General features: G+C 26.2%; 1 protein-coding gene across 1 annotated transcript in view; it reads right to left on the minus strand.

The window, feature by feature from the left end:
• CaMKI (Calcium/calmodulin-dependent protein kinase I) overlaps window positions 1–4593 on the minus strand; it is a 55825-nt gene extending 51232 nt beyond the window's left edge. Inside the window, exon 1 of the mRNA XM_067283006.1 lies at window positions 4372–4593. Within this exon, the coding sequence (XP_067139107.1) occupies window positions 4372–4466 (95 nt within the window). The 5' untranslated portion in view covers window positions 4467–4593. The remainder of the gene's footprint in view (window positions 1–4371) is intronic.
• Between the last annotated feature and the right edge of the window lie 10563 nt (window positions 4594–15156).

The following is a 15156-nucleotide window of genomic DNA, read 5'->3' on the forward strand; positions in this document are numbered from 1 at the left end:
ACTGGAAATTTTCAAATCATCTTTCATGATTTGAAAATTTCCATCTAATAAAAATAAGTATATCACTAAATTAAATCTTACATTGAATTTTCTTATAAAATAATGAATGTTTAGAGCTATAAAATTCTTTTCAAAAAATTTCTTTTCTATTTTCAGATTACAAACTTTACATTTTTCTGAATCTGAGTCAAAATTTTAAAGCATATTCTATAATGAAAATTTTTAAAATATTTTACTAAATATATGAGGGACTAAATCTTAAATTTTTATTTCATTATTATTGTTGTTGTTATGTTTAATTGGGAAATTTAGGATCATAAATTTAATACTCCATTTCAAAACTTTCACTTGATCTGTTACATTATGGACAATATGTTTGTTCATTGAAATATCTAAAATAATTTCAAACTAAAACAAAGTTGTCTTAACCAAATTATTATATAATAAAAAAAAAAATTGCTGAACCTGATAACAATGAATAATTTTATAAAATATTGCCATCAGTATTTCTTTTGAAGAAATAAATTATTTGATAAGGTCTTAAAATTTGAATTTACAGATTGGGAACGAATAAACATTTTCATTTTTTCAACATGTAAATAAACAAAAGTTTAAATCAAGAAGACCAAGATATATATTTGGGAATAACTTCATTTTTAATTAAGAAATGGCTGGAAATTGAAATAGTCTATAAAAGTTATATGTAAGACTTACAATTAAATTTCAACTCGTTAATTTTCCTATAATCTCTAAAAAAAATTATTATTTATAATAATTCTTTTTAGAATTAATTTAATTTCATGATGTTTTTATACATAAAATAATTTAGTCAATTATTTTAAAAGTGATAAAATATAGAAACTTACAGTAATTAATTGTTACTGTTTAAAATCTAAATTAATCACCTCTGTTAATGGTTAAATGGTTTTGTATCTATAAAAGTATGATATAAACATGGAACTTAAAGCCATTCTTATTCAGAATAAAGTCAAATATAGAAGAGACTAAAGTTATATAACTTTTAATATAAATTATTTCTTATATCAAATGGACAAAACAACCAGTCAGATAATGAATCAAGAATTGATGAACACTGATAAATGATCTTATCTTGCTCCATCACATTTTAATAAAACTATCAGATAGGTATAGACTTATATTGTATATATATATATATATATGTAATGATATCTTTCTGGAAATCATAGCTATTTTAACTGGTATGAAAGTGTTATGTCATCTCATTGACTATGTTAAATATTATCATCATCATTACTTCACTGGCTACCATATATTGAGATAATTCAATCAATTAAATAGCTAAAATTATAGAAATGCTTTTAATTTATATTAAGAGTATTTTTTAGTTTTCAAATATAAAATATGCCTGTCTCTTTTAAAAATCTATCTATCAAATCAACTAAATAATCAAACAGTATTCCCTAATATAATTATTAACTTTCTACTGTTAGCTGATATAAGTGTGTCAACATTTCAGTTTATACAATTTTAATGAACTGAGAAGACAAATAGTGTGTATTCACTCATAGGAAAAATTTTTTTTCTAAGAAAGACATTTCTATTCTAATTAGTTTTATTTGTAAAATTTGTTAAAATCTTTGTTGTTTTTGTTGTTTGATTAGAGATGTCCAACTAAAACACAAATTAATTGTAAATAAATAAACCATAGAAAATGTAAATATATTTTCTAAAAACTCCACTGATATACTAAAAAATGAATAGAAATAGCTTATATTTTTTATATACTGTTAAAATTTATTGATCTCTACTTAATATAAGACTTTTAAAATAATGCATAATCTTATCACATAATCATCATAATATTTTGGCATAAAATAGAAAAATCACATATTTGAGATATATGAATGTATTATATTTCTTTTATATTTAACTTTAAAGCATTTTCATGTATATTAAAAGGTATTTGAAATTACTTAATGTATAATCAATATATATGGAAATACCCTTGATTAGTTAATTATTATTTATTCAAGAATCAGTTATTATATTAAATCTGTATGTTACATTTTAAAATTATTTGCAAATCCCTCTCTTTCATAGTTTTTCAAAATAATTTTATTAAACAGTGCTATCATTGTTTAGACGAAATATAGTCATCAATATTTTGATGACTATATTTTGTCTAAACAATCAGATATTTCTTCAATCAGTTACAAATGACAATAGGTATTCCCAGAATTCTGTATGCAAATTCTTTCATAAAAATAAAAGCAGAAGAGAATTAAAAACTTCCCTTTACTCTATTTCTCTTTATCATATTATTTCAGACATGCATTCCCAGTTTTTCTTAAAATGCAACAAAATTAATCTATAAAAGTTTCTCTCAAAAACATGCAATGCAGTTTTATTAAAAATTTTGTTTCATATACTCATATTCATACATTGTTAAAGGAATTCAAAAAAATTTAATCCAAATTATATATAAATTTTGGAATAAAATTCTTATTATCTTTCACTATTTTTGTGTCTTGAAAAATATTTAAGAAATCAACAGTTTATTCAGATTAAACTGTTTACCATCTATGACTTTTGCAATTTTAAAATGATAATTTTAAATTTATAAAAATGAACTAGAAGGAATAGAATTTTCAATTTCATGAAAATTAAGACATTCCTAAATTTATTTAATTTTAGACTACTAAAAATATCTTGTTTTGTGTTTTATTCTAATTATTATTTAATTTATTTTAAAATAATTGTAACACATTTCTTTGAAGTTATTTATTTACATGACAAGTGTTGTGACAAATAATGCAATTCCTTTGAAATGTAACAGGAAAAGGAAGATGGAATGTATAGATTTACAAACAAGACTTTTTTTACCTATGAAACTAAGTTTGCAACATTTTTATACATTTTTTTCTCCTATACTTTTAACTTGAACTATCAAAAGTCCAAAGGTGATGTTTTCTACATGGATGAAAAACATTTATCCAATAAAAGCAGAAAAAATAGTGTTTTAAAATCAATTAAATCATAAAAGAATGACAATAAACAGAACTATTATTGAATTATTTATAATAAACTATTTTGTACATAAAACTTTTTACTATGCTTTTACATGCAATCAAAGATTTTTAATAATATTATTATTAATATTTAACTTTATGAATAAAATATACTTTGACTTTAATAACCAATTATTAATATTGCTGTTTTTATATTCAACATAGATCATCTATCAAAGTAGGTACCAATATAAAATCCTGTCACATATATCATACAAACAGATACAAAACTAAATTAATACTCAAAATATTTTATTATAATTATATTCTTCGCAAAATATGAAATGAGTTCAGATATATCAGGGATCGAACTGATAATTGTTAATCAGATTAAAACACTTTGATTTCTTATAATCAATAACAATTATGATATGAGTCACTAATTATATAAACTTTGGTTTAGTTCCACAAACATGTCACTCTGAAATATAAAAAATATACTGATTTGACTGAATTTTGGCAGAATAAAATTGATATAATCTTTGCTCAAAAACAAAGGTTTTATGCATTTAAGTGTTAATGAAAAATTACGAAATATTCAAAAACATGTTGAAACACATCTAAGTAATGAAGAATTCAGTAAATGTAAGTATTTTTGTTTACATCAATATATCTTCGTCCAATGTGCTTCTTATGATTCAACTGACCACTTTCTTACCAACAAGAAAGCCTCTAATTTCAAATCAACAAAACACACATATATAGACTTAAGTACTTATAAACATTGAGTTCAGTAGTTTATTTTTACAAAGTTAGGCTATATAAAATGATGATTTTCATTTTATATTTCTATTTTGTAAATGTCACATATACTTCCCAAACATCTAACAGAATTTTAAAGAAATTAAAAATTAACACAAATATATAAAGTACTATCACGTTATACCAGGTACAGTGTTATTTACATCTCGTTATGGCTCAACCTAACATTACAAGTATTACATGTAACTTGCAAGCTCTTCTAAATTGCCAAAATAATTATTTACCAAAATTTCAAACTGTAAAGAGAATTAGTATTTAGGAAATGATGAAATGTGTTTTTATTTTATATTTAAATACTTTGGAAGATAATAAACATATTAAATAGTTATTCTCATTTATCTTTTATGCTTTTATCATAAAAATATATTATTATATATTGCCATGCAATCAATAAAGTTATTATAATTGCAAATATATTTAATAATGGTGACGTTTACATTTATATTGATTTAAATAATTTTCGATTGATTCCCTCAAATGACAAAGATGTTTTATTTTATAATACATAAACCATTTATCATTGTTTCTTTTTATAAATATAGAAATTAATTGAACTTACGTTCCAAGTAGATCTTTAAATTCATATTTATCTTCAACATTCGTTGTTTCTTTCTCCTTTTTACGCTGAGAATCCTTTTTACCGAACAAGGGCATAGCTTACAATTAAAATACTTAATATAATATTTCAATTAATTCCTACAAATCATCTAAAATTATTTTTTGACGGATTTACAACTCCAAATTCCCTAGTAATAAGTCGCCATCTTGAATACTACGTAAGTTTGACGTCATCCCGTATTTTAATATGTGAAAAAAATAAAATAAAATAAAATAAAAATAATTTTATTGTTTTAAAAGTTATTAATAATGATGACGATGATAAATTACTTCGATAAATTAATTTTTATGTTTAAAATTTGTAATTAATTAATTACAAAATTTTTTAAATATACTAATTATAATAATAATTAAAGTCACGATATAACTGACGTTGGTGAAAATATTTCAATAAGAAATCAAAAATTTGAATTAATTAATTTAATATCAGATGAAAAAGTAATAAAAAAATATATCAAAATTTATATTATTAATTTCCACGTGCCATATTATAATCACTTAATCTTACGTGTTTAATTCAAAATATATAATTTTTTGATTAATTTTTTTATTTATTTTGAGATTTTTAAAAAATTTATTTGTGATTTAATTAATTTTTAAAATATTATTTAATTTTTTTTAAAGATATAATTGTAAAAAGACAAAAAAAATGAATGAAATGTGACTATAGCGCCATCAGTGAGATTTTTGAGAATTAAATACTATTTAATATATATTTTGAGGAGAAAGGTGGAGTCGTTACGGAATATAATTGGATCGACGGCCGGATGGCCGAGCGGCCAAGGTGGCAGCCTACCGCTCTGGGGGACCCGGGATCGAATCCGAACGGGTCGAATAATCCCCAGGAATTTTTCGGGGGGTGGTCCGTTCGGATATGTCGGGCCCCGTCCCTCACCACCCGGTCTGCCCCATTGTGGGCCTGGCCGAACCCATAATGGACCTACTAAAAGAGGCCCTCTTAGTGCCCACAGGGTGGAAAGAGTTGAAAAAAAAAAATATATATATATATATATAATTGGATCTGACCTAGATTCTATAATTGTAATTGAAGAATCACGAGTTTTTATTTTGTCAACAGAATAAATCAAAATACAATAGAATAATATCAACATATCGCCATTCAGCCTCTTCCACTGACTTGCAAAACTCATAATGTACAGTACTGTACATTTTTCGTATATGGTACAGTATGAAGTCCGTTACTTGTATGGCCGTATTACAGAAATAGTTAAAAATTAAATACATATATTTAAATTATAGATATTTATTTATTTATCGAAATATCAACATAAACGATGTCTTAAAAAATAATTTTACAATAAAACAGAAATATTTTAATTAAAAATCGAATTAAAAATATACCAAATTTACACACTAAATCGGGGCCCGACATATCCGAACGGACCACCCCCCGAAAAATTCCTGGGGATTATTCGACCCGTGCTGGATTCGATCCCAGGTCCCCCAGAGCGGTAATTGCCACATTTACAGCTCGGCCATCCGGCCGGGAAAATGATATAGCCTACAAGTCCAAGCAATCACCATAAATATTAGTAACTTCTTTGTGTATTTACATTTACCTAGTATGCTAATAAGTTCTGGTAGAAATATAAATGTCTATAATTCAGATTTATTGAAAGGTAATATTAAACAAACAATTTTTATAGCAAGTGGTCAACAAGGTAGATAAAATGTATTTATAATGTTTAGAATTTCCATTATGTGCTTTGTTACAGTCTTTCATTTTTGATTTTCATTTTTCTATGGAGGCATAGATGTTTTTCCTAGGAAAGGTCATTCTCACAGAAGAAATTTCTTGAAACTTTCAACACTTGTATAGATTTCACTCCGATCTTCAACTCAACTTTGACTAAATAGAGTAATCCAATAGTTTCAGATCAGACGATGCGTCAGGCCATTCGTCCTTGTAAATGAAATCTGGAACTTTTTCTTTCAAACAATCGTGTATTGGTTTTAGCGCTGTGAATCGGAGATTAGGCCAAGTTTTATTTTTGAATAAAGTTCTTGAAGAATATCTATTTTGTAGTTTTTGACACTCACTTTAACCCTATTGATGTTTTTTCCCCAACTGATTCCTTCCCAGACCATCACACTTCTGAGATGGTTAGTTATTTGAGACTTGGACATGCAGGGAAATATCTTTCATTGATTTTTCATAGACAAAGTCATTTTACTTGTTAACTTTTTCATGGTAGGCCTAAAAAATTGTAAAGAGAATATTTTTCACATCATTTCCGTACTTCTGCGAAAGACGGCGACGAATTAGAGTTTTCTTTTTTAAGCCTGCGTCAATATGTGATGAGTTCCACGCTTTGGTTTTAAGGTTGAGGCCTTTTCAATGCCAAAGGAATGGTTTGCCTTCAGAGATTCATCATGCAGATGAATCTCTCAAGACAAACCATTCCTCTGGCCAGAGAAAGCTGGCCTGTATGGCCAGCTTTCTCTGGCATCTGCAAGAACTTTTTCTTATTCTTCAAGGCATAAATATTTTCCCTAGGAAAGGCCATTCTCACAGAAGAGATTCCTTGAAACCTTCAATACTTGTATGGATTTTAGCTTTCTGAAATTTTTTTTTCTCTCAAATGACCACTTCTTGGTCGATCCTTAACACTGTTTCCTCGTACCTTCTACACCAAGTTTCTTGTAGGATTCACAGGTTTCAGCAGATGCTAAATTTCAAATTGCTTCATTCTTTGAAGAAAGCTAAAAATTGTCTCAGGTTTTTATACTTCCTTCATAGTTAACAGAACAAAGACTAACTTACCTTACATATAGAAATCGAAAAACATTTGAACAGCCAATAGAATGTGCATGAAATTTAAATGATGCGCTTTTTACAAGCGTGAATAACTAAAGTTAATCTTATATCAGAATTTATCAGCACACTGGATAACATTTTTTATATTTTGTGATTATTTCAAATTTTACCATATTAAAAGAGTTTGGCTGAATACTTCAATAAAATGCTATTTAGTCGATTTATTCTTTGAATTTCGTCATAAATTGTTTCTAGTTTCATTAACCATTTCAAAAATTTTATTCAATTTTTCTATAATTAATTCAATAATTTTTACATCAAATAATATTTAATTTAATTTCCGAAAATACTTTTGATGACATTGTGGTTTGATTGTAACGCCCTCAAAAATATTTTTGAAAATTAAATTAAGTTTTATTTGATATAAGAATTATTTAAAATTGAAAATTTTAAACTATAATGTGCAAAAATTAAATAAATTTCCACTACATAATAAATAGGTTTATTGACCAAATTTTTTTAATATACGGTGAATGACTATGAAAAGAAAAATTAAAGTTATAATATATATTGATAATGATAACTAAATTCAAGTAAATATTAATTAATCTAGAAGAAACCATTAAAATAATAATGATTATAAAATTTAATTTTTATTCATCACAAATTTAGTTTTGAATTTGGAGCTACTTGAAACTGGAACTGGATGAACAGAAATGGAAATAGTTGCAAGCTAACATCTATTGATATTTAAATCACAAATGAAAAAATGAAATAAAATGTAAAATTAAAAATATTGCTACATATAGATATTAAAAATGTTGAATATCTGATTACAATGCAAAGGATATAAGTTAGTAGAGACCAACTGCGTCACTAATTAAACCATTTAAAGAAATGATACGTAATCTGTTCCACTTAAAATAAACCTTGAATATTAATACAAGTAATTGAAAAAGTTACAGGAAAAATAAAAGAAAATTCAATTAATTCAAAAGAGAAGAATTTAAAAGGTTTCTATCTCAAAGTTACCAAACAAACGGACAAAGTGTAATCAATGAGGAATTCTAAATAGCTTGACACAGAAAAAATGTCTGGTTTCAAAAATTAGAGTGTGATATAAATAAAATTATTCACTAAATATTGAAAATAAAATGTTTAAAAATTTAAAAATATGAAGAGTAGATTCTCTCCCAATTCAGCAATTTTTTTTCCTTTATTCTTTTCGCCCTGAGAGCACTAAGGAGGTCTTTTCATACTCAATGGGGAGGCCGGACGATGAAGGACAGCATCCGAGATATCTGTCCATAGAAATTTTCTGGAGTTTTCTGAACGCCCGGATTCGATCCTCGGTTCCCAGAGCGGCAGATTGCACGTTAATTTATTTCTTTTCCATCCGTAGACTTAATGTATTAAATATTAATGCTAAAAATAGGAAATGTTCCCAAAATAAGAGAACAGAATGAAGAAACATTGAAAATAGAGCATTGATATTGTTTGAAATTATTTATTTTCGATATTATGAGAAAGTTTCTACGTTAGTATCTTATATGTCTAGCTATATGAAGCCATTCAACTGATCCTTTCAATGCAATTTTACACTTCCTGACAAATTATGACAATGGCTAATTTTAAAATATTTGAAAAAAAAAAATTGAAATTCATTTTACATTTACATAACAATATTAATGTCGATGAACGAAAGAATCAAATATGATCCTTGAATACTATAAGAAAACTTTTGCATTTGCAAGTGACTATTTAAAGTATATTAACAGATTTTGTTCTTTCCTTTACAGTACATTACATTTGCACAGGCATGAGCAAGACGGCGAGGCAAATTTTGCGGTGATAACCTGTAAGATTTCAAATTTTGGTCTTTTGTTATTTGTCGTTCTTAAGATTATGCATAAATTTGCACGATTTCACATTAAAATCAAATTTTATAATGAATGCTTTTGCAGTCGTTATAAAATGTGTATAAATATTATTTTATAATGCAAAACGTCAAACGTTATATTTTATAATGTCTGCATGTTGACTGATTTGAAATCTTACAAAAGTCCACCTACTCCTTGCTTTTGCAGATAATTTTATATATATTGTTAATACTGAATATTTTTAAAAGTTAATCCGCTGCTTCAGTTCCTCGTTAGCATTATATTGATTATGGAATGTGTTTTTCTTCTTATGTAATCCTTTTGTTTTATTTTGGGATTATAAGAACACTTTAATACTGTTTACTGTATTAAACAAGAATTGTTAATGTGACAGTAACAATTCTTTAATGAATCTAAATTTTATAATTTGCCGCCTAACGGCAACCCAGATCAATATGATATTATTCGATATAGATCATAATGTTATCTTCATCCATATGTTTACTTTACTTTCCAAATCCATTTATGAAGTTTGTAATTGATAATTTTAATAAATAATCTGATAATTTACTCAAATATTACAATTAAATAGGAACTCGTTTTAAATTGGATAGAAGGTAGAAGCGATTCCGGTACTAGCCAGTGGCACGTTATAGCATCATGGGGCCCAGGCGAATTTGTTTTACGGGGCTTCATATAGTGTTGCCTTTAGAGATTTTGCTTCGGAAAAATTTTTTGGGGAAACATTTTCTTATAAAAGATTGGTTTGGGCCACTTATCGGTGGGGACCCCAGGCGATTTACCTTTTTGCCCGTAGGATAATGCGCCACTGATGCTAGTAAACCAAGAATCGAGATCTCTGTTGGTTACTGTAAATCAAATATTTTGTAATATATCTAGATTTATATTAAACTTCTTTGTTTTCGAAATGGTGTGTTATAATTATTACTTTATTAAAAACTTAATTAATTCATACTGTAGAAAATGCAAATAACAATAAATATTTTAAAATGAATTTTATTATATATATATAACTTTCATTTTTGAGTTTAGTTACGTCCATTACTGGTGAGTCTGGTCCTCAATGAGATCAGATTTACCTGTAATATACGTACAGTACCAGTATGGGTGAGGAATAGAAATGAATATAGTGATAGGATAAGGCAATGTAACAAACCTACGATCTGCCAAGGGATTCCTCCCGAGAAGACATTCTATGAAAAGCTGGTTCCTATGTAGAAGTTAGAATCGTAAAGAAAACCTAGAAAAGCACATAGTCAGCCCGTTTGTCAGGAGCAAACCCGCGACCAGTATTCAGTGATTTTAATCACGCAGTTACTGATGGTCGTAACAATGTGTATTACTTATCAATCAATTAAAGCTAGCAGTTTGGACCCTTTCAAACCCAGATTCCCATATGACTACAGTCTACGTTAGAAATTTATTACGCGATCATTTGGCTAACATTTTTATAGGTCTGTTTCTCTTGTAAGTAATTCTGTAAAAATTAGTTTCATTGCGGATGATGAATGATTATAATTATTAAATGAATAACATTTCAAAACATAATTAACAAAATTACTTAATGTTGTAATTCTTGGAACAAAATTGAAATGATACTGCATCATTTTAAACCGCTTTAAACCACTTTATCACATTTATAACCGGATAACAAAAAATAAATATACTATTTTCTGAATTGTGACGAACAGAATAATATTTAAAAATTTTATTAAAAAATTAAATTTTTCAGTTATATTAATTAACCACGGCAGTTAGGAATTAAAATATTAATGCATCAAGTAAACATTGCAAATTCATTTCATATGCAAAAACCAAAAAATTTATGTGCATTTTTATCTGACGCAGAAGTAATTAATAGGTAAATATACTTTGGAGAACAGATGTTTGTATCACTTTATCTATTTAATTTTCTTGAACAAACTTCTCGAATGTACATTTTAAGATAAAATCAAACTTTAATTTAGTGCCACTATTGGTTTGTCTTCGAAATTTGCACTAAATCGGGCATAGCATTAAATCGAAGTATCTCAAATGATAAGAATTATATTGTATATAACAATGAGGTCTAGGCACAAGTTTGAGTTTGGAAGTTTAAAAGTCGCGTGATTTGATGATAGCAACATCGTTTACAATGAAAAAAAAATCTTAAAATTAATTATTTATAGATATTAAAGGGTTCTCCATTTAATATTCGTAGGTAAGATATATTTAAGAATTTTCATGGCTTTTAGGAAGATGTCGTTATTTAGCGGCTATACCACGTATATTGAGTTTTGACTGTATGTCCTTGTTCGTGGCCGGTGCATACATCCGGTTAAATGTACAGTACGGTACCGTTGCGGCATCGTAGGGATCTGTGGAACAAATTGCATGCAAGACGGGCATGCGATGACGTAACGTCGCTGGAGATGTGTGCAGAATTCCATCTGACTTATACTGTAGTAATTCCGGCACCGTACATTTAAAAACCGGGTGTGTGTGCACAAATCTAAGGGTAACAATTTTCAAGCGAATGTTCTTTAATATCTGGAAACTTTAATTTTCTCTTCATAATCCTATAACAAAAAGTGAAACAAAAGAAACGGTTCCTGTAATTATTTATTCTAATGTTTTAGCAAACAATTTCATACAATTTACCTCCAAAATTAGCAAATTGCATTAATAATTAGTGAAGATACATGAAATGTATTGAATAGACGATAGTTATTCATAGTATGATAAATCAATCAGAAACCGTAGTACAATATGCAAACGAAATTTTAATGCTGTATTACTTGATTTAGAACAGAATCCTGATTAATAACATCATCCTGAAATTAATTTAAGATAAAATTATTTTAATAGCTTTTTTACGTAATTTAAATAAAAATAATATTAAAAATATAGTCGAGTCTTTCAAAAATGTTGATCCAAATATAGAAAGATATACACTGATGACAATAAATAAATTGTATTATTAGTATAATGAATTTCATTACTGCAATTCTGCGATTAATCTTATTTCACAAAATTCTTTCACGTTATTGAAATGATCCGTAAAGATGTTCGATGATAATTTGCTTATTATAGTATATAACACAGTAACATAAAATACAGCAGACTATAGTAACTGTTACAAAGAATATTTCAAATAATAAATTATAAAATAAATTTGTGCTTTTAAATGAATTTTAATATATAAATTAGTTTCATATTATCAAATCTATTGTCGTGCATAGTAGTATGTAAGAGGAGATAAATGGAAATGGATAAATTAATATTAGGCCCTACCACAGTAAGGTCAACTGGCTCAGATTTAAATTTACGGAACCTCAAAATAACGTTTGTTTATAAATCATTCATCTAATTATATATAGCTCTTGTGTATTAAGAAAGAAAAATCTTAATTTTTTATTAAATTTTATATTTAAAATATATAATACAATTTTAGACTGAATTTTAAAATATTGGGCCTCAAAAAAGGTAAGTGGATCAAGTATTTCTCGACCTTTGAGAACCCTGTCCATGGGTTATTTCTTTTCAAAAGTTGTGCACAGAATTTTTTCTGAAATTCCATTTAACTATATTTTATAATAAATTTAATCAAATTTGCATTTTTAACAAATTATATGAATATTTTTAACTCACACGCCATAACTCAATTAATTACAGTTCATTATTTGGTTGACAACATTGTACTGTACAGTACATTCATGAAAAGAATATAAAACAGTAGTTAAGTCGTATCATGGATATAAAAAATATATTTTAGATAATTAACATAAATTACTAAAAAATACATAAAAGATTATTTATTAAAATTAGTAATAAAAATATATAGTATATTACACCTTTACGACCTAATTGGATCTTGAAAAATTCTCGTAATGTGAGTCCTTCTATTTCTTTAAATTCACTGTCGTAAATTGAGATTACATTCCAGGAAATGTTTTAATTGTAAAATACCACAGACATAGCTTTATTAAATTAAAAGAAGCTAAATACTTTTAAATTTATTTATATATAAAATGTCTCATAGTCTGGAACCATACGAGTTATGTTAATTTTTGTTTATTCTTTTGTTTACACTTTTGGATCCCTGTTCTTCCAGACAATAACTGCTAGAAATGTTTAATTGCATCCAAATTCGTATCTAAACTTTCTCAAAGCTATTTTCAGCAAGATGAAAGATGGATCAATTCTGGTACTCCTTTTCCAAAATAATTTATTAAATACACTAATGAAATCAAACAAATCTATTATATTCTTATGTTAATTTTATTTTAATGTGTTACTTAACAGTTTTGTGTTAACTTAATCATAATCACCTTAAGAACTCTTCCCAAATAAGGGGAATTTTCTTAATTCAATAAAAGAATTGAATTAAATTTTTATTCGATAAAAAAATCAAAACGTTTGAGCTGAGCAAAAATAATTACTGAAAAAATGTAAATTATAATTTTTATTGTTAAATTGCTGTCTTTTTAAAAGCTGAGAAGTGTATTGGAGTATAAGTACTTGATTTAACATTAAATAGTTTTAAAATGTTTATTTAAGATTATATTAGAGTCATTAAGCATTATATATACATACATGTGTGTGTGTGTTTATATGAAGGAGAATGTAATTTGAAAAAGGATAAGGAGAAGACAATTTCCAATTCACTTGAAAAGGAAGTAATTTTGTCTTCATTAAGAAATTTTATTGGAAAAATTAAAAAAAATAATGACGAAAAGATAATTGTAATACTAACGATCATCCTCTGCATATGAGTTACATTTTTTGTCAAAATAATTCGCAATTTCTCTTAAATTTCAATAGAATATTTATTAAGTAAGAAAAAAATTCCATAAAAATTAATTAATTTTAATTTTAAAAAGCCACAAAATGTATCTAAAACAACGTTTCTCAATATGTAATTTCCGGATCTAGAATTTCGGAGTTTCAAGGTTAAAAAAAAAAATACTTTTTTTAATGTTTATATGGAATTATAAGTAATAACTATTATTTTTCATACTAGAAATCTATAAATTGATTTTTATATCGATATTCCGTTCATATTCTTTACACGTATAATGAAATATTAGTGCGATGTAGGTATATTTATTTAGCATGTAGTCGCGTAACGATTGATACTATGATTATTAATAGCAATAAATAAATGTTAGCTTTAATCAGATTCTTAAAATATAGATTCATAATAGAGCTACAGCACAGAAAAAGGGTCATTCTTCTGGAACAACGTAAATGTTGCAACAATACCACACATCAGCCCACGCGATACAATGAACTTCGACGTGTTGTAAAAAGATAAAAATCGGCACCAGATATTTCGCATGTTTTAAAGTAAGAAAATTAAAAAAAAATTTAAATATTTATCAGTCGTTCAGTAGTTTATTTCCATGAAAATTTCAATTATCATTTGAAAAAAAATGATAAATAAAGATGTAAATTTAAATCCGGGTAGGCAGTTGTCAAGACTACTAAAAAGTTGTCATGGTGATAGTTTATTCCTTATTTTAATTTGAATAGATATAATATGTCTCTATAGAAATTGATTTTTTTTTTGGTTAAATAAATTTATAAAAAAATTAATTTAAAATTTTCGTTAAAAGTTTTAGTACATAAACCAATTTTATTATAAATTTAGCTATCAAAATACCTTAAAATAATAGTAAAATGTCGAAAATAAATTAAAGAATAGGATTTTATATATACAGTTTTTAAATTTTAATAGTAAATTTTATAATCGAAAATTATGAATAATATAGATGAAAGAATCAGATTAATGTAAATATTTAACCAGGATTCTAGAATGTTAGAATTAGATGCAAAGGAAAATGTATTATTGTGGATTGTTATATTTTAATGAAAATCGATTTGTCTCTTTGTTAATATAAAATTCTTGTAAATTATGTAATACACAGATATATAATTTTCTGAGTTTTGTAAGTATTTACAAACAGATTTACATCATATTTTTCATTAAATTATTAAATACGTAAACAAGCAAACACAAATTTATAGTCTAATATGCCAGGCAAAATACTAGTGTGACGTCTAC

The sequence above is a fragment of the Centruroides vittatus genome, unplaced genomic scaffold (genome assembly GCF_030686945.1).
Source record: "Centruroides vittatus isolate TY-2023 unplaced genomic scaffold, ASM3068694v2 contig_975, whole genome shotgun sequence".
Taxonomy (NCBI): domain Eukaryota; kingdom Metazoa; phylum Arthropoda; class Arachnida; order Scorpiones; family Buthidae; genus Centruroides; species Centruroides vittatus.